Raw genomic sequence first — 26,306 nt, 5'->3', positions numbered from 1 at the left:
TAAAGATTAGTATATTAAGTTTGTTTTTTATAATCAATCATATGTTAGTTTTTAATAATCAATTATATTATTTTTATTTTAGGAAAACATTAAAAACTAATTTAATTGAATGTAGATGTTTATAGTTATTTATACTTTAGAAAATTTTATGTAATTTTTTTTAGTTTCGTGTAAAAATTTAAGAACTAATTTAATTGAATGTAGATTTTCATAACTGTTTATATTGTAAGAAATTTTCGAAACAATGTTTCAAGTGGACATTCCACCTATCTAGTGCTTGATGATAGATGTAGTCTCCACACCAGTGTCCACACAAAATCTAGTGCACTTTGGGATTCCTATTGACAAATCAAACGATGTGCTTACATCTTATATTTTAATGGTAGATCTACTTGCCTCAATTTTGATCTCAAATTTACTAGTGAATTTTGATCGTAATATTTAATCTCCCACTCGATTTCATGACCATTAACAAAACTTTGTTGATTAGACCTACCAAATAAATTTGATTTCATTTGATTTCTTCAAAGACAGACTTCAAAATTAGTTCACTTGGACTAAGATTATCTTATCTATATACAAATCCTGCTTGGAATTACTTAACACATTTTTGGAGAGTAAATTAACCTTCAATAAATGTTGGAAGGAAATGTTTTTTTGCACACTACTGAATTCTAGTGGACAGTTCTAATAACCAATGTCACATAATTCTTTTATTGTTTTGCACTTTAATTTACCTATCTTTAAACTAAATAGCAGAAAATAACTACTATATAGCACTTATTACCTAATAAATTGAAAAATATAAAAATATACTAAATAATTGAAAATTAAAATAATTTAACAAATATTTTTAATTATATATAAAAAATAAATTAATATTTTTCAATAATAACACAATAATATTATAATAAAAATGTTAATTCAATAAATTTAAATTAAAAAAATTATAATCAAATGCATTTCAAAATCTTGCACACAATTCACTTCCACAGACATTTATATCATTAATAATCGCCCACATTCTTACCACCACGTCGAAAACCCATATTAAACCAAAACATATTATCCGTTGTGCCACTGTGAACATTTTTGTCCATGTCAACTTTCCAAATATTTATACCTAATTAAAATTATAATATCCAACTTATGGACATTCAAATACTTTTTTTCCCTCTTCTCTGCTATATTCTACTGCCGCTCGCGAAGCAGACAATGGTGCGATCTAGCAGAAGACACAGACCGAGAAGAAGAAGAGGGTTTGGTCAATTTCCGCCATGGACTTCACTGCTTGTATCAACACCACTTTCAATTGCTCTTGTTATTATTACTATTAATACCCAATGAAGGGTCCTTGTAGGGCATCGGCAATGTCTTGCAGATTGCCAAAAGGTATGCGCGATGGAGAGTCAAATTGATCAACCACTTCAGGTTGAAGGAGAAGAAAACAGAGTGAATCAGTGCGCAGCCCCGGCTTCTTCTTCTTCCTATTCCCAAGGACAAGCAGGTCTCAGAGACAACCAGTCGAGGCCCTTGAGGTTTCGGTATCCTCTTGTAAGCCTGAAGCGCCTCAAAACCTTGGGTTAGTCATTCTATATCCATCGTTGTTTTTAAAGATCGAATTCAATCATAAATTTGAGCTTCAGTTTCGTGGGTTTGAGCATGAAATGCACTTGAATTTGTCTATTTTGCATTCCTCGAGTTCTAGACTGGATTTCGTACAACTGGGTTGGGTTTCATGGGCATTTCTTTGGGAACTCGAATGATATATTTTCGAGATGAAATACAATGTACCTCAGAAAATGATGTTTCCACAAGCTAGATTAGAAAAATGGTGTTTCCACAAGCTAGATTAGAAAAATTACATGTGTTCCGGACCCACTTGGGCGGGTGAATTTGGCCCTTCAGGGGGATTGGAACCCTGGTGATCAGCTCGATAAGCCATTGCCCTCAACACAGAATCGCAACTTTATTGGCCAGATTTGAGACTTTAATAGGTATAGGGAGTGACAAGACTTGCAATTATAATGTGGTTTCCTATGTATTTCGGATTTTAGTATCACAAACCAATTGATATGCAACCCAAGTGACCTGTGCTGGAGACTTTCTTCTAAATATATATGGCTCCAGTGACAATGGGGGACACTGATGATGAAACCCAGATTGATTTGCATACAATTTTTATGATGCCATGGGTAATCCTTCTGTATGTCATTACCCCTAGGCCATCTATTTTCTCTACCAATTGTACGGTCTGGCCATTCACCTGGTTATGAAACATTTGAGTTACAGAATAATTTCAGAAAATTAAGATTAGAAGTCAAACCCTCTTCGGTTCCAAGTTACCCTAAATATACTAAATACTTAGAAAATACATAATAGTCGGGAAGCAATGCTTCATAGTGTTATAAAGGTTGCATAACAACCATAATCCATCAAGATATGGAGCGAACATCTCTCGATAATATACGGACTTTTTATTGTACCACTTTACTGCATGTCTCACTGAGTGAAATGATCTCCCTTTACATAGTAATTTCATAGTAATTTTTCCAACATTTTCAATTTAGATCCTATTTTGTTTGACGAAATAACTGAATACATAATTGTATTAGTGTGCCCTCACGTTGGCTTAGAAGGGACACAGTAAAATTGGAAGTCTTGTTCTTAGATGCAAGACATTATATGTTTTTGTTGTTCTTTTCGACTAAAAAATAGAGGTTCTAAAGTGGTTACTGATAGACTGTTTTGGGAGGTATATCTCTCTGTGATTCATTGGCATGCTTGTTCTTGCATGTTGTATTTGAAAGTTCACTTCTTGTGATTGAGTTTGATCCAGACCATCTGAATCCTTCAACATTCACAGTCTCTGGCCATTTTGTTGGGCATGAAACTAATACAAGATGTGGAACCATGTACATTATACAAACATTGAGTGGGGAATTAAGACTCATGAGATATTTTCAGAAAAGACAGTGGTTCACATTGTTATTGTTTTTGATTACAAATAATGAATAATTTAATATTCTTTTTGATTAGAAAGAGAGATGGTTGGAGGGACCCAACTAGAAGAATATATCTTTGAGATTGAAGCTATTCACAGTATTACTTTATAACTTTTTATCAACAACCATTCTTTAAAAATATTTTGAAAATGGTATGCATCATTAAAGAATAGAAAGTTGACTGTTGGAATTGATTAGTTTGCATTTTGTAATGTGTCGCAGCTAACAAGCCAACCCTTAGATGGATGCTTATTAAAATCATTTAGGAGGAAACCCAACACAATGTTGTTTTGGTTAGCTTTATTAAATCAGATAGGAGGCAGCTCAACTCCGAGAAATGATATAAGGAGAATTAAAATGATTTGTTCTGATACAAACAATGCTTGGAATTCCAATGCATCCGGTGAAAATACATAGAAAGGACTAAAAGTAATTCTGCATAACCAGCACTTGCAAATTTTTGTAGATCACCGTGTAGTTCCCTACATAAAATACAATGCATGATATGTAATTTTCTTGAGGCATGAGTAAGTAGAGATAAGCAAAAGAAATTTTGTGACATACAACTGTGGCAATCACTTCTGTGTAATTCTGTTCTCTAGATTCAGATGCAAGATTATATGGCTTGCCAATTTGAAAAAAGAGCGAATTGAGAGAAATTGGTAAAGAGTGAGTGATAAAGGGTTTTCTTTTGGACCATGGATTTTATTTGGTTAACAGTGGTGTTTGGTTGTGTAGGGCCTGCCAGGCGTGTTCTCATATCCAACACAGAGTCGGATGTCTGTTTTCCAAATTCCAGGGAGGAAGAAAATAATGTTGTCCCAAAGATGTCACTATTTGGTGAAAAGGACCATGTAGAAGCTAGCACAGACTCCCCTGTACCTGCTGGAAATCTTTTTCCAGACCAAGAGAAGGCAGCATCAACTTCAGACCAAAGTAGTTCATCTGGAAGAGTTACTGGAGGAAACTATGATGTCCCAGAACATCGAAAGAGAAAATCCTTAGCTGAAGATACGTCTATCTCTTTAACTGTCGATATGGAGAGTATTGGAAGCCCAAGCCAAAACATTGGAGATTTAAGGTTAGGTGAAAAGGGGGGTGATTATTTTGGCACAGGTGGATTTGATTCAGGGGTAAGCTTCCAGAAATTAATGACTCAGCACAATTTATCCACGAATAGCTATAGTGTATACAGTGAAGAAGTTAAGCCTTACTCTGTGCATTCAAATGTTGAAGCAGCAGCAGCTCCAAAACATCAACTGAAACAACAACAGGAGTCTCATGATGCGTTTGGTAGGTCCGAGCCTTTAAAACCAGTGATATCTGATGGGCCAAAAAGGGTGCATTTTGTGAACCTTGACTCCTCAATTAAAGGTGAAAGTATTGAGCTTCCAAATTCATGCATTACAGACACACAAAATAAGCAACTCTATCCAGCATGTGACGACCAACAAGTGCAGTTGAAGTCAAGCAGCTTGTTGAAGCATGCTGCCGATGGCAAAAAGACATTCTCAAGCTCTTTTTCTAGAGATGACTCCATTCACAGTAAGCCCTACCCTTCACTCATAAGTGAACATAACAAAGAAAGTTTTGTTAGAAGGGGCCAATTTGTAAGTTATGATCTTGCCTTGGGTTGTAGTGATACACTAAAGAGTGATTGTTACATTTCTGATGTTGAAGTTAGGCCAAATATGTCATCTACTCCTATTGTTTCTGTGTCTACTGAGGCCTATGAAAAGGTGGCCACTGATACTGGTGTGGAGAACTTGTCATCTCATTTAAATTCACTTGCATTGACAGAAAATCAGGGAAGCGAAAATTTGAGTAATTTAGGGCAGTCATTTACCATTCATCAACAGAACTCGAAGCAGGCAGGTCTACCTAATGCGGTTAAAGACGAAGTTCATACTCATAAAGAGGTATATGCTACCAAACCAAATCTGACTTCTATAGCAACAATACAAATGACCGTGGATCAAAACCTGAAACCAAGGGCTAGTTCTTCTTCTGTAAATGAGGCAAACAACTCTTCAATTCTGTCTGTACCTGCATTTTCATCATGCACAGCGTCAGCATTTGTTGCGACCAATCCAACGTTAGTCCAGGGCATGCCTGCACCCAAGCCGTTATTCTCTGTCCAAAATCATGGTCTATGTGAGGATCCAAGTTCAAATGGTAAGAGAGGAGCACTACATGAATCAAGTGGAAATTTGAAGCTTCCAGATCCTCATTCTGTTTTGGGCAATTCTTCAAGGAATTTACATCTTGATGCATGCAACTCTTCAGCTCTGCACGCATCTATTTTTCCATCCACAGCTTCAACATTTGCATGCCAGAGCATGGCATCAATCCGATGCACTTCTGGACCTTTGGCATCATTATCTGTAGATCATGGCCTCTATATGTCCAGAGGACAGATTGCCTCTACGAAAGAAAACAGTGGTAGATGTTTAATTGAAGAACCAAGCAATGCAAGGCTTCAAGATCCTCGAGTTGAAACCAAGTCAGCAGAAGAAAGAGTGTCTCAAGAGCCCCTCGTTGAAACCAAGTCAGTAGAACAAAGAATTTCTCAAGGGACTCATGTAGTGCCCAAAGCAAATGAAGAGAGAGGTCAAGATCCTGAACCAGCAAGTGGATTAAACAAATTGGTCCAAGTGTCTTCTTCTCAAAGTAACTTTGAGAAGGCTGGTACCAGCAGAGAAACAACTAGCAGTCGCAAAAAACACTATGATCCAGATGCATTCTTTCGGGTTAATAATAAAATCTATCAAAAACTAGGTAAGATAGGCAGTGGTGGTAGCAGTGAGGTACACAAAGTTATATCATCGGACTGTACCATTTATGCCCTTAAAAAAATCAATCTAAAAGGCCGTGACTATTCTACTGCATACGGTTTCTGTCAGGAGATGGATTATCTAACCAGGTTGCGTGGAAAGAACTATATCATACAGCTTATTGACTATGAGGTACTCAAAACAGTTCTTTTGTGTACAAATGCAATTTTTGTCATTTAATAGTTGACATCATAGCAAAAGGCTCATGTAAGGTTTGAGTTATGTTTTTTGATTCCTGATGTTATTTCAATGTTCAATGAATTCTTGCATCTCTGCTTAGATTTGTTGAGATACATTAACTTATCACTTGTACAGATTACAAACAAAAGTTTATTCAAGGGTGTGATGACGGGAGACTCAAAATTCAAGGATGGCAAAATCAATGAAGAAGCTTATATTTACATGGTTCTTGAATATGGAGAAATTGATCTCGCTCAGATGCTTTTACAAAAACGGAAGGAAATGGATGCTGGGAAAAAACAAATAGATGAGAATTGGTTGCGTTTCTATTGGCAGGTTTTCCATCTAACACAAGCTCCTCTCTCTCTCATATCTCTTTCTCTCAATATGTATCATCTTACAAGTCTCATCACTTCCAAGAAATATTGTTAATACATTGATATTTTGCATGTATCAAGAGAATATTGTTTCTTTCATAGATAAAGTTATTAAATATAAGATTGACAGTGTATTGTCGTGATTTGATCTCTGACTGCTGTTCATGTTTTATTTTCTATTATTATTAGAAACAACACTTAATAAGTCTTCTGATTACTGAATAGGGGTGATCTCTAGAAACACATTTCTGAAGGATATTATGAAATGTTAATATCTGGTGATACATTAACCCTGGCATTTTCTGCTTACCATAAGATCTTTTATGTAGAATTATTACTTTTCAAAGCTTGTTTCGAAATGTACACTGTGCTAGCACACTGAATAGGTAATAGAAGTAAGCATCTGTGTCAGATATACTGCTCAGACACGAGAATAATAATACAAATTCTATCTAGACTAAGAAAAAAAGAATATTGTGTTGGCATTATGGCTCACTTGTTGGTTGGCATTGATGTCAACCTGGTAGCATGCAATGCAGAGTCATGTTTATGCACATGGTGGATTGGTACAGGTACTGGGCTTGATGATTGGGTGCAGGTGCTAGTGAGATGGTACTTGGCTTGTGCATTGGTTGCAGATGTTAGTGCAGGTATTTGGCTTGTGTGTGGATACCTTGGCAGGTTGTGGAGCTGCTACACCTAGTTGACAGTGATTGGACACTGGCAAGTTATGCTGTTAAAATTGGCAACTAGGGCTAAACTCCACATGGATCGTCTTATTTATGACAGCTGATATTTTTCTTGGATTCCTTTCTCTGAGAGGTGTAGGATTGATCTACAGATATCTGATTCTGACATGTACGAATGAAGTTATGAATTTATTTTGATTATGGTCCAATAGTCAAGGTCAGCCAGCAAACTCATGTAGGCTCAGAAGCCCAACAGTTACGTCTATTCATCCTCAACGTTTGCCTATAATGTTTTGATTGCGTTGACATGGTTTTGGTGCGATTTTGGGTGGAGGAATTCTGTCCTAGCAGGCCGCAGATCTGGGCACAAGAACCGAGGCAACTTGACCTTTTGTTTGACCAATGTTGACTGTACTAGGGCTGGCCGCAGGGTTGACCAGTTTTGACTGGACTTTTTCGGAATGTTTTGGGTTGATTAGACTTGCTGTTGGAGGCCGAAGTTGATTAGGTTTTGACCGAGCTGAATTGAGGAAGAAATTTGTCCTGTTGACCAACGTGACTTTTTTGGTTAGGGCTCTTTTGTTGCTGTTATAAATTATCAGAATTTGTAAATTGTACTATCTCTCTCTGCTGAACTATTGAAGACTAAAAGAATATTTGATCAAGGGTTTCCCCACATTGGGGTTTGTCCCTGGTTGGTGCCACATCTTGTGTCCTCTTGTCTTGGCTTGTCTTCTACTGTTTATGTTTATGTTCTATCAGCGTTTTACTTACATGTTTATGTGATTGCTAAACTGAAATTGATATTGGGCTCATAAAGAAATTGAAGTAAAATTGCTCTAAAGCATAGAACATACCATTGTTGCCTAAAATTGACATGGTACCAGAGCTGAGGTGAAGACAAAGCCCAAGCAAGAGTGAAAGAGCAATCACCAAAAACAGTTGGACAAGGACAAAAGACTCAATGGGTTCCTCATTCTACTTCCCAGCTGAGTACAAGCTCCAAGATAAATCTGACTATCATGGATGGAAGATGTCTCTTGATTTGAACTTGGAAGAGAAGGAAGTGATGGATTATGTGCAGGGTAAAATCCCTGAGCCTCCTTCAAATGCACCAGCTGTTGCGAAGACCAAGTACAATAAGGTTGAAGTCAAAGCGAAGAAGATTATCAGGGATTCCATTGACAAGCATCTGGTGGCCTATATCTTCGAATTGAAGACCTCCAAGGAGATATACGACAGGTTGGTCGGCATGTTCAAGGTTAGTAATGCTAATCAAATTCTCTTTCTCAAGAATAAGTTGAAAGATATTAAGAAGGGCAAGGACGAGGACTAGTGTTGCACACATCGCGATCGGGATTTAATCGGCGCCGGGAAAAAAGCGGAAAAAATCGTTAAAATCGGGAAAAAATCGGAAAAAAGCGGGAAAAAATCGTTTGGCACAAAAATATTCATTTTTTTTCAATTTTTTTAATATCTAAACCATCTACAACATAAAATAAATACATTGACACATAAATATGATAAAAAAACTAATATATAAGATGTTTAATATCATTTCTAGCGCTAAAATCACACATAACATTAAATCATGTCCTGAATAGTAAGTCCCAACTCAGCCTCAAAATATCAACAAAAAATATGATAATGTATCTCATCATGTCATAATGTCATATACAATAAAATGAAAGTCTAATCCTATTGATTTCCTCTGCCCCTCTTGCGAGAAAATGCCACAGCTTTCCCTTTCCCTCTAGATGTAGATGCTGGTGCCCGTGCAGGTGGAAATGGCAGTGGAGTCTGATGTGATCTAGACGTTGAAGAACTAGAAGTAGGAGCTATAGGAGGTAGACCACGTCCTCTACTGGTGGCAGGGGTAGCCCGGGCAGGTGGTGTCACCTGGAAACATTACAATCTCCCAATCCCGAAATCCTGAAAAACTGATAAGTCTGCTGGATTTTAAATGAAATCTAAAATTCTACTTTCTCCATATGAAATCCAATGAGGCTGGAACCACTCTCAAACATCCTGAGTCATTTCATGGTAATGTTAAAAATTTAAGTAAGAGGATGAAAATGAAGATTAAGGAGAATGTCACTTTTACTTTAAGAATTTAACATTACCATGAATAGCATATCCATACTAGGGCCTAGACTTGATCATTAAGCTACCCCACTCAAAAATTATTTGTTTCTTTCAAAAAACATTGCATGAAAAAACCCAAAAAAGTTATAAAACTATGCTGTCCTGATCCCCCACGATTTTTTCGTTAAAAATCGCGCTTTTTTCGAAAAAATCGCGATTTTTTGAAAAAAGCGCGATTTTTTCAGTAAAAATCGGCAAAAAAAAAGTAGGCGATTTTTTCGTATAAAAATCGCGATTTGATCGGCAAGATGAAAAAATCGCGATTTTCCGATAAAATCGCGATTTTATCGCGATTTTAACAACACTGACGAGGACATTCAATCCTATTTCTTGAGGATTACTGAAATCAAGAATGATCTACTCTCGATTGGAGAAGTCATTCTTGACAAGGAACTTACTCTCACCACCTTTGGAGGACTCCCACCTGAATGGTATGTATTTAGAACCACTATACTCAACAATGATCGAATTCTAGGGTTTGAAGAATTGATGTAGAGATGCATTCAAGAAGAAACAAGAATGGTGGAGCAAGAAATGCCTTCTAATAGAAGCAACCCCATTGCATTCTCTGCTCATTCCAAGAGGAGGAATAATGCAGTGTCTAAAGGTCATTTCCATGGAAAGCCTGGATCTAAGGGAGGAAGGAAGGGCAGGTGCTTTGTTTGCAATAAGTTTGGCCACTATGCAAGGGAGTGTCCTAATAAAAGGGATACACCTCAAGATGATGACTATCATAACAACTCTAGGGGCAACTTCAACAACAACAACAACAACGATCAAAGGAATGGCAGGTCCAATGGCAAAGGAAAAAGGAATGCGGGACATCAAGGAAATGGTCGACCCTCCAAGAAATCAAGGAACTCTAGGTATGATGAATCCAATGTTGTTAACAATAAGCAAAAAAAGTACTATCTTATATCGGCCCTCTCCACTGCCTCTCCTCCGGACACTTTGGGAAATTGGCTGATTGATAGTGGTGCCTCAAGGCACTTCACTGGATATAAGGAAGTCCTCTCTAATTTGATGGAAAAGGAGACAAACTTGGAGATCATCCTTGGAGACGATGTCACCTATCTCGTGAAGGGAGTAGGGAATGTTACCCTTCAATTTAATCAAGGTAACACTATTCATTTGAAAGAAGTACTATATGTACCCAATCTCAAGAAGAACCTGGTGTCCATTTCAGCAATGAAAGATAAAGGATTCAAGGTGGCTTTTATTGATGGAAAGGTACGTGTTTGGAAAAGAAATTTCAAGGATGCTTTTACTCTTGGGTTTAGGGTTGATAGTTCGTATCAAGTTGGAGGAAGTCCATTGGGAGCCATGTCTTGCGACACATCTCTACAATCTGAACTATGGCACTGGAGGTTCTCCCATCTTCATTATAAGGCCCTACCCAATGTGAGATAGATGGTGACAGGTATGCCTGAGTTCAAAGTAGAGCATGAAGGTGTATGTTTGGGATGTGCCGAAGGAAAACTTACAAGGGTTCCATTTCCCTCAAGTAATAGCAAGAACACAGACATTGCAATTGATCCACTCTGACATATCTGGTATGATGCCCGTAAACTGCTTGGGAGGATACTTATATTGTCTCACCTTTGTGGATGATTATTCTCGCAAGTCATGGATCTACTTCTTGAAGAAGAAGGATGAAGTGTTCACCTAGTTCCGACATTTCAAAACCTTGATCGAAAACCAATCCGGGAAGAAAATCAAGGTATTGGGGACTGATAATGGGACCGAGTATGAATCCAATGAATTCCAAGTTTATTGCAGAGAAGCTGGCATTAAGAGGGAGACTACAATGCCATAGACTCTCGAGCAGAATGGTGTGGCCAAAAGGAAGAACCGCTCTATTGTAGAAGCTATTCGTGCCATGCTTCATTATCAAGGCCTTCCGAAGCTTCTATGGGGTAAAGCTGCAAATACCGCCGTGTATGTTTAAAACCGATGCCCTCATCAAGCATTGGACTCCAAGACTCCCGAAGAAATGTTCACTGGTAAGAAACCCGATGTCTCTCATTTTAGAATTTTTGGAAGTCCTGTATATTTTCATGTGTCGAAAGAGAAAAGAAGCAAATTGGGTGCATCTGGGAAGAAAGGAATCTTTGTGGGCTATAGTGAAAATTCTAAGGGATACATAATTTGTGGCTGGTCAAAAGGAAGTTGAGATAAGTCATGGTGTCACCTTCGACGAAGATATTGCCCTCAGGAAGATCAACAACCTTCCTATCCTAAGGAAGGACAAAGAAGTTGACACCGGAAATCAGGGTGAAAAAGAGGACGAAACGATGCCTGATGTTGATGAACCTATGGATCCTATTGATCCACTCCCTCATGAGCCTTCCTCCTCCAAGAGGAGACCCTAATGGCTTAGGGAGACTCTCGAAGATGCTGAGAGGCACATTGCACCAAGGGGGACTTTCCGTGAAAGCAAGAAGCCGAATAGGTACCAAGGATATTTGACCGCCATGAGCACTATCATTCAAAATGAGCCTTCATCATTCGACGAAGTCGTGAAGCAACAAATATGGAAGGATACTATGAATGAAGAATACTAGTCAATTATGAAGAATGATGTCTAGGAAGTGGTCCTTAGACCCTAGAACAAATCGGTTGTCACTTCTAAGTGGCTCTACAAAATCAAGCATGGAGCTGATGGAAGTGCAAAAAAGTTCAAGGTTCGCTTTGTTGTTTGAGGCTTCTCTCAAAAGGAAGGTGTAGATTACGATGAGATATTTCTTCTGTTGCCCGATACATCACCATCCGCCCGATCCATGAGACCGCCTTCTTGCATGGTTCAATCAAAGAGGAAGTCTATGTGGAACAACCCGAGGGGTTTGAAGTTCATGATCGAGAATCTCATGTATGCAGGTTGAAGAAAGCTCTCTATGGATTGAAGCAAGCACCCCGGGCTTGGTATGAGAGGATCGATAGCTATCTGATGAAGCTGGGATTCACTAGAAGTGAAGCCGATTCAAACCTTTACTTTAAGGTTGAAAATGATAAACCTCTCATTCTGGTACTTTATGTGGACGACCTCTTTCTGACAGGTGCAAACCTTGTCATTCACATATGTAAGAGGGAGTTGGCTTCTGAATTTGAGATGAAGGACTAGGACCGATGCACTATTTCCTAGGGTTGGAGGTCTGGCAAAAGTCAGGTGAGATTTTCTTCTCTCAAGGAAAATATGTTGTGAAGATATTGGAAAGATTTGGGATGGTGGACTGCAAGCCTGTGACTACTCTGATGGAACTTAACTTTAAGAAGTTATGTGGTAGTGCTGCTGGACCTGAATTGTGAAATGCTTCTGAGTATCATCAACTCATAGGAGCACTGATGTTCTTGGTGAATTCCTGTCTGGACATATGATTTGCAGTTAACACATTGAGCCAATACATGGTTGAGCCTCATCATATACATTGGATTGCCGCCAAGAATCTTCTGAGATATCTTCGGGGCACAATCACTAATGGACTGAGATACACTACCAAAAATGTGAGGCTACATGGTTATTCTGATGTTGATTGGGCTGACAGTGTGGTGGATTGCAAGAGCACTCCTGGATTTTTTTTTTTGGGTTCTGCTTCGATATCCTGGATGAGCAGGAAGCAAAAATCGGTTGCCTTGAGCACCGCCGAGGCCGAATACATAGCTGCTAGTATGGCCTTCTGTGAAGCTATTTGGTTGAGGAAGCTCTTCAGAGAGTTGTTTGGAGATGTGCTGGATACCACCATGATCTTTTGCGACAACCAGAGTGGGATCCAATTATTAGAGAATCCCGTGTTTAATGATCGCTCCAAGCATATAGATATCAGGTACCACTTTATTCGGGATATGGTACAATGAGGAGCAATAAGGCTCCATCACATTGGGACTGATGAGCAGGTCGCCAATATTCTGACAAAGCCCCTGGGGAAGGTCAAATTCTTGGCCTTCCGAGAACGACTTGGAGTTGTGGAGAGACCCTCTTATGAGGGTCCTATATGAGATGGACATTGAGCTCTGGGAGCTCTAGGGGGCTTGGGGTACTTCTTGGAGCGGTGAGCAACCATAGGGTGAGTGGTTCAGCCTTCCCCTAGTGGTTTGTTGTGTATAGGGTGAGTGGTTCATCCTTCCCCTGTGATACCCCTTGGTGACATGTGAGCAAGACGAGTGGTTCATCCTTCTCCTGCTAAGACATCCTACCCATGCAGTCTGGGACTCATGGGAAGTACCTCTCATCTGGCCAATGAGTAGGGAAATGAGGATAGGGACCATAGTACTACCGATGGACGCATCGTGTACTACCGTACTCCCTATGCTAGGATGTCTGATATTGATCTGGGATCAATGGGAACTGACTTTGGGTTAGTAAGAGTGGTATGAGACACTCTCTTTTGATTGGGACTAACTTCGGGTCAGTAGAGAATGGTATGATACATTCTCGATCACTTCTTTTTCTTCATAGTTTAGTAGTGCAAAGCAGTGCATGGATGGTAGAGATGGTACAGATTGGCAGATGGATTAGCTGGTGGAGTTTTCCCTAGTTGAGAGGGAGTGCTAAATTGGCAACTAGGGCCAAACTCCACATGGGTCATCTTATTTATGACAACTGATATTTTTCTTGGATTCCTCTCTCCGAGAGGTGTAGGATTGATCTAAAGATCATCCGATTTTGAAATTTACGAATGAAGTTATGAATTTTTTTTGATTATGGTCAAATTGTCAAGGTCGACCAACAAACTCATGTAGGCTTAGAAGCCCAATAGTCACATCTATTCATCCTCAACATTTGCCTATAATGTTTTGATTGCGTTGACTAAGCGTTGACTTAGTTTTGGTGCGATTTTGGGTGGAGGAATTCTGTCCTAGCAGGGCGCAGATCTGGGCACAAGAACCAAAGCAATCTGATCTCCTGTTTGACCAGCGTTAACTGTACTAGGGTTGATCGCAGGGTTGACTAGTTTTGAATGGACTTTTTTTAGACTGATTAGACTTGCTGTTGGAGGCTGAAGTTGACTGGGTTTTGACCGAGCTGAATTGAGGAAGAAATTTTCCTTGTTGACCAGCGATGACTTTTCTGGTTAGGGCTCTTTTGCTGCTGTTATAAATTATCAGAGTTTGTAAATTGTACTATCTCTCTCTGCTGAACTATTGAAGACTAAAAGAAGATTTGATCAAGGGTTTCCCCACATTGGGGTTTGTCCCTCGCTGGTGCCACATCTTGTGCCCTCTTGTCTTGGCTTGTCTTCTATTGTCTATGTTTATGTTGTATCAACATTTTAATTACATGTTTATGTGATTGCTAAACTGAAATTGATATTGGGTTCATAAAGAAATTGAAGTAAAATTGCTCTAAAGCATAGAACATACGATTGTTGCCTAAAATTAGCATATGCTTATGGTACTTGGTGTGTGTATGGATGGTTTTTAGCCTATATGCTCAGGTGTAGGGCCTATCATTGATGATTTGATGGTTATGCAGGTGTTGGAGAAGCTGTGGAGTAGTTTGTGTTGAAAATGGTAACTAGGTTCGACCTTTATACATATATTTGAGTTGTACTTATCAAAAGAATGAAGAAAATATTATTATTATTATTATTATTATTATGACTTATTAAAGCATGGGTTTCATACTTGGGTCATCATGTTTTAGGTCAAAGTTTCCATTTTGAGTACTTCTAGGATTTATTCTAAGTCATTAGAGTCATTGTACATTTAAAGAGACCCTTCTTGGGCTTTCAGATCATGTAAAAAGAATTATTTTTGAGTCAAAAATGAATTTAGTCTCCTCCACACCAAGTTAGCCTCAAGAAGATCAAGTCGGCCTCAAGACAGTAATTCGACCTCACAGAAGGGATATAAATACAAGGAGTTCGAATTCTTTTGGAGCATCTCATTTCTCTCTCACATAGTTCGATCTTTGAAGCTGGAAGCTGGAAAAGTATGAAATTGTCTAAGGGTTGGAAAAGAAGCTGGAAAGAAGTGCGAGTTTTTGGAAGAAGATAGAAGGGCTAAAGATCGAAATTTTGGGACAAGTCTCACTCAATTCCGAGGTGTATCAAGAGAGATTGTAGTCTTCCAAGTTTGGTCGAAGCTGCTGCTGCTACATCTGCTGGGTCAAAGCTGTTATTGCTACATCTGCTGGGTCAAAGCTGCTATTGATGCTGCTAGGTTGAAGTTGCTTGTGAAGGGCTGACATCTGCATGAAGGATTGAGGGCTGAATTGGTGCGGAAGGAATCTTTGTTTGGGTCTAGAGTCTTGGATTATCTTGAGAAACTATTGAAGGAATAATTGTTGACTGGGTTTTCCCCTAGATAGGGGTTTTGCCCTAGCTTTCCGCCTACATCTGTTGTCCTTGTGTTATTATTTTTGGTAATTACTTGATGAACTAAAAGATAAAAGAAGAACATAAAGATAAAAGAATCACAAGTAATTATCTATATAAGAAAATCTTTCTGCCTTTCTGATTTTCTAACAGTTTGATGGCTTAGGTGTGAGTGCAGATGTTGGTTGGCATTCAAGTCAACCTAGTTTGACTTGTGATGGTGTTGGTGATGTGGCAATGGTTTGTTGAAGTGTTGTAGAGGTGATTGGCTTCTTGAGGAATTACTGATGATGATCAAGCTATGGAAGAAGTTTGGGTAGATTTTGAGCTAAGGAAAGTTGATTTTGGTCATCCTCTACCCCATTTACTTGGATGATGGGTTATGGGAGCGATTGAAATTCCCAGTCGCTGGAAGGCATTGTTATGGGAGCGACTGCAGTGTAATTCTCATAGGCTTGTGTGTGCGACCAAAAGAAAAAACGAAATTTACTCCTCATTTCTCACGCACATCGGGTGTGTGTGTGTGTGTTTTTTTTTAATTCTTTCTTATTTATGGCTTGTCTTGTTCGAGACTCATCATGTAAAGGTTGGAAAAAGGTTATTGAACTTCTAGAAGATGGTTAAAAGAGAATATTCATTAGTAAGTGAAGTTAGTGGCTAGATTGAGTCAAGAAGCAATGAACCAAACCACTTCCAACATATGAACAAAGCTCCACTACAGAATTGTAATTATTGATTTAACCATTACAAAAGATTACAAATAGATGGAGATCATGAGGTTATTGGTTGGTTCTCTTGTGTGAGAAAATTGTCATAGTGTTTTGGAGAGCTAGTGGTGAGGAGAGTGAATTTGCTGTAGCAGAGTGCATGGAGGTGTAGCAATAGAAGAGACAGAAGTATGCATGGCTGAAGACTATTTGTATGTAGAAGAAAAGTGACAGGATTATTAAGGAGTTTGCTAATGTGTTTGTGATTGCAGGGGAAGAATTTATTTGAGTTTATATGTGCTGCTGCTGATATGATTGTGATAGATTGGTTGCAACAATGTCTCATGTTTTTATATGGCAATCTTATATTGCATCATTGAGATTTTGCATCTAGATTATTTGCAGCTAATGTATTGAGGCTATGTGAGTTGAGGATGGTGTGTGGATGTGAGAGAGATCTATGATTTGAGTTTGATTCAGTGATTGATGTTTTGTATTGAGAGTGTTGATAATGTGCTATGATGATATTGCTGTTGTGATGTTCATGTTGAGCAGCTCTGGGGTTCCAATTTGAAAATGCATGAAAGGTGAACCACATAGAGAAGTGGGGTGGGTGCTCCGACAAAACAAGTATTGAGAACATATTTCTTCATAAGTCCAATTGGAGTTGGGCAAGGCTCGATGGTTGTGGAGGCTTCCAGCGGATGGTGGTCCGTAGAGTCGTGAGATGGAGATCAGAGTTCCTTTCAGATAGTTGCCATATTGTACTCTCTATGTAATGATTTGCTTGACAGATAATAAAATATATTGAGCAGTGCAACAATAGCAAGGGTGGTTTTTGACCCAGAGGGGGTTTTCCACCAGAAATATCTTGTGTCCTCTTGTGCATGTTTCTTTGGTTATTTCTTATGGTTCTCATGTGTTTTTCTATATGATTTAATCTACTAATGGGTTAATGAATGTTGTGTTTCAGTAATTGGAAAAAGATTTAAAAGTTAATAAAAATAGTCACTATTGATTCACCCCCCCTCAGTAGTGAGCACATTTCTAACAATTGGTATTAGAGCAGGTGCTCTTCAGTAAACATTGACCGCTTGGAGAGTAGAGCATGGGATTATGGCGAAAAACAAGAGGAAACAATCTCATAAGAAGAAGAGCTGCAAACAATCCAAGAATGCTGCAAAACCCAAAGAACCTCTTCTGTTGGTAAAAGGTATGGCAAACAATATTTTCAGTCATGGACATTTTCCTTGCCAATCTAGTGATGATGATTTTGGGGTTATTGAAGAAGTTGATGATCAAAGTTTTGAAGTTGATTCCTCAAGAAGTGAGGAAGGTGTATTTCCAATGTAGGAATCTGAAGGTGAAGAGCTTAGAAGAATAGTGACCCTTGAAGCCAAAAACAAAGCTCAAGCAAGGTTGATAGAAGAGCTTAAGATGGAGAACAAAGATCTGAAGAAACTTCTTCAGATTCTTGAAGAGATAGAGCATACTTTCAAAGAAAAGAATTTTGATATGAAAAATCAATTGGAGAAAGCAAGGAGAATTAAAAAAAAATTGACAACCAGCTCAAAAATCAAATCAATCACGTGAGAAACTAGAATCTGAATTAGAAAAGAGCATCAAGAGAACAAATGAGGCAACAATTTAAGAGCCCAAAGCAAAAAGTTTGAGCAGCAATGAAGGAAATGCTAGCAAAATCAAGTGCCAAGTCAAGAGCCCAAAAATGTACCAAGGGAAGATATAAGACATGTTAAGTGTTTTAGTTGTTAAAAACTTGGGCACATTTCAGTCAATTTCAGGAACAAAAAAATGAATGATTTCAAGTAAAATAAGCAGCCAAATAAGGAGCATCCTTAAAGATCAAGCCCTTCAGTTTTTAGGTATAAAAATTTCTTTTATGGGTACTGTTCTTATGTAATGATTTTGGTCATAAAAGTGCTGACTGTAGGACCTATGGAGCAAGGGGTAGAAATCAGAGCAATAGAAAATCTAAACATTTTCGATGTTTCTTGGGCACATTAGATGTTATGTTTGTGATAACGTGGGCCATAAGGCCAATGATTGCAAGCTTCCCATGCGTTTCAGACAATCAAATCAAAGGAAAAAAGTCATGCAAAGCCAATCAGACAAGAAGCCAAATAAGAATATGCATGCCAAGGATTAACCTCACAAAATTTGGAGAAGAAAGGAACAACAAAACACTCCCACTAGAAACTGAGCCTTGCATGGTCTCAGGGGGAGCATCTCATATGCTTCCAATTTCTAGCAGTTTATTGATGGCATCATGATCCATGCTAGCACATGAAGAAAAAGTTTTTTTTGAAAAAGTTGCTATGCCATGTAGTTATCTAATCTTGATCGTTGGAGGAGCTAATAGAGTTTGTGGAGCATATATTTTGAGTCTGCATGGCTCTTCATAGTTTTTGTATCAGTTAGTATGCAATTGATTATTTTGAGATTGATGGTTGTTTTGAACATTCATGCAAAATTGCCTTTATATGAAAACATTGTATGTTATTAGCGAGAGAGATCGACATGCATTAATTCCAGTGTTTAGAAGCCACATTACATGCATTTGATACAAGGTTACCTTGTTCATCGAATAGTGCATTTAGAACAATGGTGATCATTTCTTTATAACATATATCTCTCTTAGATCTTGAAGTTGATTCCTTATTTGAGATGCTTTTGTGAGACATGTAGATATCCCTTCATCTTTTGATGCTTTCAATTTGTATAGTCAGATGTTAGTGATATGATTTTTCCTGTCATGCTTTCAGAAAATAGTTCTACTAGCTTATCATATATCCCTTTTGATGTCTCCAACTCTGCTATATAGGGGATGAGGGAATCCTTGATGGACTCTATAAGAATCCTTTGAGCCCTTAGATCCTTTTTCATATATTTAGATAGTGCTTGCCCTTCAGATGGTTTGGAGACTTTGCCATTGACATGATCAATAACTTCATTTTCCTTGAGGACTAAGTCTATCCTCCTTTTCCATGCAAGGAAGTTCGATGACCCAACCAACTTGTTGTTCTCCTTGCAAAATGAAGTCATTTTACTAGATTTAGTTATAGAAATAAAAATGCTTGTCAAGTGAAGATGAGCTCTTCAACTTGATGCCTTTATTGATGATGATTGATGATGACTTCTTGATGATGCCTTGATGCTTCTTGGATGATCTTCTTCAAGGATAAGGATTTTCTTTTTGAGATGAAATCCTTGCTTCAATGAGAGGGAGATTGCCTTGATATCTTTGATGATGACAATGCCTTTGATCTAGCTACCCTTGGATGAGTAGACTTCAAAATGCTTCAATTTGTATTCCTTTCTTTGAGTAGAGATAGGGTCTTTGAGATCTTCTTCTTTGATGTGATGATAGAGCGAAGATCCCAAGAAAGTTCCAACAGTAGATGCCTTCTTTGATCGAACTAGGGTTTTGACTTTCTTCAAGATGATGATGTGATCCTTGTCCTTGAGGTGAGTGGTCTTTGATGATCTTCAAGATGATCTCTTTATACTTTGACCCTTGAGTGTCCTTTGATGAGCTGCCCTTCCTTGACTTGTCACCTTAGCTCTGATTCCATGTTGAGAAATCTAGGAGCAACGATATAGGTGATTTCTCTTACCTATGATAACTGCTTGTGAAGTGTTTTTACTTTTATTACTTAAGTTCTTGATTATTATTGTGTTCTCTTCATCAAACAACTACCAAACCATAATGAACATGAGACAAAGGACACAAGATATAGGCTATCAGTCAGGGCCAAAAACTCTCCAAACTTGAGAGGAAAACCCATATAATTCTTCTTCTTATAGAATCTTCAATTTGACGAATTCCAAGACCTAGACCCTTGACCAACAACTCCTCCAAGACCAAGTCAATCCTTGCCTCAAGTCAAAGTCAACTTCTTAATATTGCTGCAATCTCTCCTTTGTTCTTGACCCTCAGCACTAAAACCCTAGACTGAGATTCTCAGCCTTCCTGCAATTCTCGGCTTCCTGTAGCTGACCACACTTTTCCCACATGTAACAAAATTAGGGGAACTTTAGCCTTCCTCCTTCGCTTGGCTTAATCTAGCTTCTCTGTGATTTCAACCTTCAAGAAAGATCCTTTCCTTGACTTGTTTCGGTTCCTTTGAGATGATTATACTTCGAATTTCCTGTAGTGAGATGAACCCTCGTTCCCTTGCACGTGTGAACACCCGGTGGGCTATGTACCTTGGAGAGACAATGATGATGGTGTCTATACATCATTGGTTTCACCAACATTGTGCTTTGATCTTGTGGAGAGATAGAGTTGTTAGTCAAGGCCTTGCTATGTGACAATGTTGGTTATTATGATGCTAGACAGATGGGTCCCCAATTTGACTCTTCTTATGAGATCTCTTCAGATTGAGAATGACCATGTACCTCTAATGAATACCTCCCTAGTTAAGAGGGAGTGTTGAAAAATGTGTAACTAGGTTCGTGTTGAATTTTCTAAGTCTATCTGTTAGAAAATTAATCTGTATTCTGCTAGTTTATTTCTTCTACTTGTTTAAATTCGAACAAGTTATTTAAAACATTTAAATACCAAAATAAACACAATACAATCACAACATCTACAGATCATCAGTTGAAAGAAAACAAACACACAAATGACATCGTTATTACAAATGTCCTCGGAAAAACCTAATGCGGGAAAACCGATGCAACTGTTTTCAGGGTCTTTTATTATGCAATATTTCCTTGAGTACAACTGGGTGCCTAACTAGCTCACTTGACAGAGAAAAATACATGGCAACAATACCTCTATATTCGGAAATAGGTATTTAGAAAACCTGTCCCACGAAACCCTCTCCGGAGACTTTGAAGCTCAGCGTTGGCCCTTCTGGCCTCTGCGTCAGCCTCCTGCTGACCTGCTTCAACCCCAGGACCCTCTGTGTCAGCCCTCTGAGGCATAGCGCAACCTCTGGGACCCTCTGCGTCAGCGCTCGAAGGCACTGCGCAGCCTCTGGGACCCTTTGCGTCACTTCCAGCAGCCTCGGCGTGGATGAAGCAGTCCCTCTGTCCTCTACGCCGTCTCTGTTGGGCTCTGCGTGGCCTGAACTGGTTGCTGCTCTCACTCTCTCTGCTCCTGCGTTGGTCTCTTAGTACTGTCTCTGCCTCTTTGTCCAGTACTGATTGCCCCTCGCTGTTGATCACTGATTCACTTTTGCTTAACAACCCCGCTGTAGCAAAATGAATGACTGATCACTCTGGTGTGTTCTCCAACTGACCCTCAAGCCTCTTATACTTTTCTTGTTGGTCCTTCAACGACTGAGATTAAATCTCTAATCAACGACTAAGATTAGATTTGGCTTGATCCATGACTTTTGGAACCTTCTAACCTAGTTTTATATTAATACCCATTAATATTTTATTTTGCGTAAGTTTAGACTTAGGAACTCCATTAAAAATATTAATTATTTTAATATCTTCCAAACTAGGTACAATTTGTACAAACCATTTCTGGGTCTTGGAGATCTCATGTGCTTTAGCCTCTCCACCAATTTTCATGGCTAGAGCACATCTGATGTTACCCCAAATCAACACTCCCTCTTAGCGAGGACTGTGCTCTAGTGATACTCCACGCTGAGCATCACCCTGATCATCCGACACCGGTACCTGTGCTGATGCTAGGCCTCCCCACCCAACATCCTCTGCACTGCTGCATCCTGTATTGCTGCCCATGGCCCTGCCACTGCCACTGCTGCATCCGTATGACATCTCCTTCTGCATCCGTGCTGTTGTTGGTCTATCCTCCCAACACTGCATCTGCATTGCAACCCCCTCTCATGATGCTGCATCGTGCTACTGCTAACTGCTACTGCACTGCAACTCAATTACTGAGAAGTAAGTAACTGATCCACCCAACTTCTGACATCCCTGTCAGGCTAGAAACACTCCCGATGCTGAAGCTCTCTCTGCCGCTAACAAGTGCTCCCTCTACTGACCTCTCCGCTGATGCAACAACTCCTTGGATCTCACACCGTTGCACACCTCTCTGTGCCATCCTGCACTGTTACAACACTCCCGTGCCTCTCGCACTGTTGCAGCTTGTTAGCCTCGCGCTGCTCGGGGACTCCTGCATTGTAGCATTCTCTGTCACTTCATCCACATCTGTCTCAACCTACATCCACAAGTCCTGCTACTCCTCTTCGGGGTTCTCGTAGTAAGGTATAATCCAAGAGGTTGGGTACCTCAAGGATCTTGCCCCTCATCGCCTGTAGTCCTTTTGACTATAGCTTGATGTCTCCCCACCTCTTCTCTAGAGGTACATGAGCACTCATGGCACAATCGTCATCCTCCTCGACTTCTTTCTCCGCCTTCGCTGGCGTTGCCTTAGACTCAGAAGCCTCTCCCTTGTTCTTCTTCCTCGGACATTGGTTCGCATAGTGACCCAGTTCCCCACAATGGAAGCACTTGACCTTGGAGAGGTCCTTCTTCTTCCTCTTCTCCTGCTTTCCCGCAGATGCCAGAGCCGCATCCTCTTCCTCTTCCTTCTTGATCCTGACCCCTTTGCTACTACTTCCCGTCTTGGTCAGTCATCTGATCTCTTCTTGACAAAGAGCCACCCACAGTTCTTCCCAATTTGGAAGACTCGCCCTGCCCAGTATGCTTTGGACAAATGTCTCCCACTCCTTGGAGACTGCGTTAAGTGCGTCCTCACCATCAACTCTTGATCCAACGTGGTCTCTATGGAAGTCGGTTGCTCACGGATCTCCTTCAACCGACCGAGGAAGACATCTATTTGCTCTCCCTTCTGCATCTGGTATGACCTTAGCTGATTCTACAGTAGCATCTTCCTCTGCACAGAAGTACAATGTCTTCAAAGTGTCCGACATCTTCTTGGCGTTTCCTTCTCGGCAATATGTTGGACCACATGATCCTTGACCCCATCAAGGATGATGCACTTTGCCTTAGCCATTGCCTCCTCGTACCTTTCATTAGCTATCGGGTCAACTGGGATAGCCATTACTCTCAAGGCGAAGCCCTTGATACAATGTCTGTTTGGAATGGATAAGATCCTGGCCTTCCAGACCACAAATTTGGATGCTCCGTCCAGCCTGTCCTGATCTCTCAGCCCATTCACGACCATCTCTCTGCTCCTCTGTCGACTCCTCCGAGTCTCTCTACTTCCCGCCTGGAAGTTCTCGGTTCGACTCCTGCTGAGTCTCTCTACTTCCCGTCTGGAAGTTCTTGGTTCGACTCCTCCGAGTCTCTCTACTTCCCGTCTGGAAGTTCTCTTTTGGACTCCCTCTGAGTCCCGATTTCCCTCTTGGAAATCCTTCTGCCAATCGTCAAGTTGCCCCTCTTCGATCGTCTGTGCAACTGCAACACTGATCCGGATTCCTTGGCTAGAAATCTGCCTCGACAACAACTCCCTCTACCTTGGTTTTGCCCTGTTAGGTACTGTTTTGACCACAGTACCCCACCAGCTTCGCTCCTGCAAACTGCCCACAGCTTCCTTCACCCCAGCAACTGAAGGATTGAGCCTCTTGGCTTTGCACAATCCCGACACCAGTAAAACCGCTTCCTCAGCGAATTGTGTCAGCTCTCTTGGCCTCTGCGTGGCTCTGCATGAGCCTGTTTTTGCCCTCCTCAGCCTCTGCACTGGCCTCTCTCAGGGCCGGACTGATGACTCAGTCCCTCTGCGTCAACCCTTCCTCTGTCGCTTTTTGCAAGGATCAACTCTATCACTCGGGATAGTTGAATTTGCTGCAAATGCTCTGTTCAGCTGATGCCTTCAACTCTCATGTGATCCGCAACTTGCCTCTGATACCATGTTGAATTTTCTAAGTCTATTCGTTAGAAAATTAATTTGTATTTTGCTGGTTTATTTCTTCTACTTGTTTAAATTTGAACAAGTTATTTAAAACATTTAAATACGGAAATAAACACAATACAGTCACAACATCTACAGATCATTAGCGGAAAGAAAACAAACACAAAAGTGACACCGTTATTTTTGGACCAATGTCCCTGGAAAAACCCAATGTGGGAAAACCGATGCAGCTATTCTAAGGGTCTATTATTATGCAGTATTTCCTTGAGTACAACTGGGTTCCTAACCGGCTCACACGACAGAAAAATACACGGCAATAATACCTCTACATTCGGAAACAGGTATTTAGAAAACCTGTCCCACGAAACCCTCTCCAGCGACTCTGAAGCCCAGCGCTGGCCCTTCTAGCCTCTGCATCAGCCTCCTGTTGACCTGCGTTAGCCCCAAGACCCTTTGCGTCAGCCCTCCGAGGCACTGTGCAACCTCTGGGACCCTCTGCGTCACTTCCAGCAGCCTCTCGTGGATGACACAGTCCCTCTGGCTTTTGCGCTCTCTGCTGGGCTCTGCGTGGATGACACAGTCCCTCTGGCCTTTGCGTTGTCTCTGCTGGGCTCTGCGTGGCTTGAACTGGCTGCTGCTCTCGCTCTCTTTGCTTCTGCGCTGGTCTCTCAGTACTGTCTCTGCCTCTCTGTTTAGTACTCATTGCCCCTAGCTGTTGATCACTGATTCATTTTTGCTTAGCAACCTCACTCTAGCAAAATGAATCACTGATCACTCTGGTGTGTTCTCCAACTGACCCTCAAGCCTCCTCTTTACTTTTCCTGTTGGTCCTTCAACGGTCGAGATTAAATCTCTAATCAATGGCTAAGATTAGATTTGGCTTGATCCATGACTTTTGGAACCTTCTAAACCAATTTTATATTAATACCCATTAATATTTTATTTTTCCTAAGTTTAGACTTAGGAACTCCATTAAAAATATTAAGTATTTTAATATCTCCCAAACCGGGTACAATTTGTCCAAACCATTTCTGGGTCTTGGAGATCGCACGTGCTTTAGCCTCTTCACCAATTTTCATGGCTAGAGCACATTCGATGCTACCCCAAATCAACAGTTCGGTCTTCATTAATATGGAATATATTCTTGTAAATGTAAAATAAAAAAGAAATTATTATTATTGTTGAAGCATGGGTTTCATGCTCAATTTCTTTTATTTTATAGGTCAAGCACCCATTGAGTGCTTCTAGGGTTTGTCCTAGGTATAAAAGTCATTGTCATATATGGAAGAGACCCTATGGGCACATTGTATTGTAAATAAAAATTTATTTTGTCTTGAAAATGTCAAAATACCTCCAAGATCAAGTCGGCCTAATGAGCTGTCAAGTTGGCCTGCATGAAGAGCCATGTCCACCCTTGAGGAACCCTATATATAAGAGGAAATCGTCCTCCACTTGGATCATTCATTCACTGATCTCTTATGCAAAGAAGGCAGAAGAAGCAATTGCGAAGAAGAGAAGGACGAAGAAGTTGAAGTATTTGTGTTAAGTTTAGGTATGTTCTTATGCAAGAGCAATTTATTTAAATTTTCACAGTTAGCAATCACATCAGCATTAAGATAAACTGCAGATAGAACATAAATATAAATCGCAGAAGACAAGCCAAGACAAGAGGACACAAGATGTGGCGCTAGCCGGGACAAACCCCACAATGTGTGGGGAAACCGTTGATCAATTCTTCTTTTATGTTCTTCAAAGTTCAACAGAGAAAGAGAGAGAGAGATAGTACATTTACAACATAAGTCAACACATTGACTTATCTAGATCTAGCATAGATCATTTCGTATACCGATGGGATCAGTTGAAGACGTTCTGCTTCAAATGATTCTCCAAGGTGACGACTTCACCTATCGTAGTGCTGCATCTGGTCCGCTTGCTGCACCATTGCATGCTGCACTAATCATGATTATCATCTAGCTTCATGCTGCCCATGCATCATCATGCTTCATGTTGCCCATGCTGCCCATGCATCATATCAAGCTTCATGCTGCCCATGCTGCCCATGATCTTATCATGCTTCATGCTGCCCATGCTGCCCATGCATAATATCAAACTTCTTGCTGCCCAAGCTGCCCAAGCTGCCCATGATCTTATCATGCTTCATGCTGCCCATGCATAATATCAAAATTCTTGCTGCCCATGCTGCCCATGATCTTATCATGCTTCATGCTGCCCATGCTGC

General features: G+C 40.1%; 1 protein-coding gene across 2 annotated transcripts in view; it reads left to right on the top strand.

Moving 5' to 3' along the window:
- Window positions 1-1,161: 1,161 nt before the first annotated feature.
- LOC149187143 (uncharacterized) overlaps window positions 1,162-26,306 on the top strand; it is a 65,401-nt gene continuing 40,256 nt past the window's right edge. For both annotated transcript variants that reach the window (XM_089411295.1, XM_089411296.1), the window contains exons 1-3: window positions 1,162-1,582; window positions 3,744-5,971; window positions 6,155-6,355. In XM_089411295.1, coding sequence (XP_089267421.1) covers window positions 1,402-1,582; window positions 3,744-5,971; window positions 6,155-6,355 — 2,610 coding nt within the window. In that variant the 5' untranslated portion in view covers window positions 1,162-1,401. The remainder of the gene's footprint in view (window positions 1,583-3,743; window positions 5,972-6,154; window positions 6,356-26,306) is intronic.

This window comes from Pinus tabuliformis, chromosome 3_1, assembly GCF_031772625.1.
Source record: "Pinus tabuliformis cultivar Carrire ecotype Pingquan chromosome 3_1, CPIR1, whole genome shotgun sequence".
Classification (NCBI taxonomy): Eukaryota; Viridiplantae; Streptophyta; class Pinopsida; order Pinales; family Pinaceae; genus Pinus; species Pinus tabuliformis.
This window is presented reverse-complemented; position numbering and strand designations above follow the sequence as displayed.